The 1536-nt window shown below is 65.2% G+C and overlaps 1 protein-coding gene across 1 annotated transcript in view; it reads left to right on the top strand.

Annotated features, from left to right (window-relative positions):
- The window catches only part of LOC127751956 (uncharacterized), a gene marked incomplete at its 3' end in the record, with an annotated part of 2608 nt that extends 1086 nt beyond the window's left edge, over positions 1 to 1522 (top strand). Inside the window, exon 2 of the mRNA XM_052276299.1 lies at positions 1155 to 1522. Coding sequence (XP_052132259.1) covers positions 1156 to 1522 — 367 coding nt within the window. The remainder of the gene's footprint in view (positions 1 to 1154) is intronic.
- Positions 1523 to 1536: the final 14 nt, after the last annotated feature.

Below are 1536 nucleotides of genomic sequence, written 5' to 3' on the forward strand. Positions count from 1 at the left end.
GGCGGGGTCGGTCGGGGGCGGGTGTGTCCGTGCGCGCGTCTCCGAGGACAGCCCGAGCGCGAGGTGAGTCAGCGCGTCGCCTCGCCTCGCAGCCACGCCACGGACCGATAGCGCGAGCGCGGCCGACTTAAAAGGCGTCGGCGTTGCGGCGCATCCCCAAGGCTGGACGGACGTGCGGCGCGGCGTACGGCACCCTCGTGTCCCGCCTCGCGCAGGCCGTGTCCAGGACCCGCGAGGACGCCCGCAGCGGCTCGTGTCCCAAAAGGTCGCGGGAAGGGTCGCCTTCTGACCCTGACACTCGATAGAAAAGGGAGTCGAGCCTCAGACCGGCAGCTGGCGCGCGTTTCGACTAATTTTAGCCTAAAATGTCGCGACAGAGCGGCCGCGGCGCGAGTCTGGCGCACGTGGGTTTATGACCACGGCGCCGCCCCCCTCCCCCTCCCCGGCCCCATAAAAGCCTTATCTGTCTCTGGGAAGGAATTCGATTTCGGCAGGGCCGGGCCTGGCAAGGCCGCGCGGGGAGGGACAGGACTCGCGCCGAGGGCTCGCTACAGGGCGACGCGACGTCCTCCTGCTGCGCCGCGACTTGCTACCCCCTCCCTCTTTTCCTCCCTGGCACCGCGCCTCGCGCCTCGCCCTGCTCTGTCGCACCCTGCCTGGAGCCCTGGACACCGACTCCAGGTGACTCCAGACCCTCCAGACCGGCTCCAGGCGGAGGGAGACCGGAGTTGTCCGGATCACACCCGATCGGATAGGTCATCCCGAGTGCCGCTGCGCTGACGCGGCTGACGCACAGTCGCACGGGCCGTTCACGCACAGCCCGGGGCGGTACCTCACCCACCTCACCACCATGGCCCCAGGCGTAACGGGGCAAAACCTCGGGGTAACGCAGTATGGCAGTCGGGGTGCCCTTGGCATGACCGGTACGCTTTAGGCAGCCGGTTCAAAACGTGGGGCAGTAATTGTAGGAACGGTCGGGGCAGAACCTTATTACAGAGAAGCACAACGTTCTGGGGATAAAATTCCTAATTTTACCGAAAGTCGTGACCACATTGTATGTTCCTGAAATAATTTGGGGCTGCTCGACGGGCACAACCGCACCGCGATGACGTCCGACGACGACTGAACTCGCTTCTCTTCTGCCCGCAGCGCAGCATGTCGTCGACGCGCTTCACGGTCAACGGCGAGCAGGTGCGCATCCCGGACGTGCCGGAGAACGGCGTCCTGGAGATGCGCCGGCACGACACGGCGCCCACCCTGGGCGTGAGCGTGGACGGCGACCTGGACCTGTTCACGGCCGCGTCCACCACCTGCCTGTACGACCTGGGCCGGCAGCGCCAGCAGCAGCGGCGCCGCTCCCTCGTGCAGCTCACGCGCGAGGCCCTTCCCCGCGTCGACAACTACAGGATCCACGCCAAGAAGAGGCCCTCCCTCGGCGACCTACATGACTACCACGGTCAGGGGGTGAGTGATATCCTCTTATCGGTTGGAAAGAAAATTGAATTTGTGTTCGGTTTAGTGTGTTGGTGTTTTTTT

Source organism: Frankliniella occidentalis, unplaced genomic scaffold (genome assembly GCF_000697945.3).
Source record: "Frankliniella occidentalis isolate FOCC.00 unplaced genomic scaffold, Focc_3.1 Scaffold2449, whole genome shotgun sequence".
NCBI lineage: Eukaryota > Metazoa > Arthropoda > Insecta > Thysanoptera > Thripidae > Frankliniella > Frankliniella occidentalis.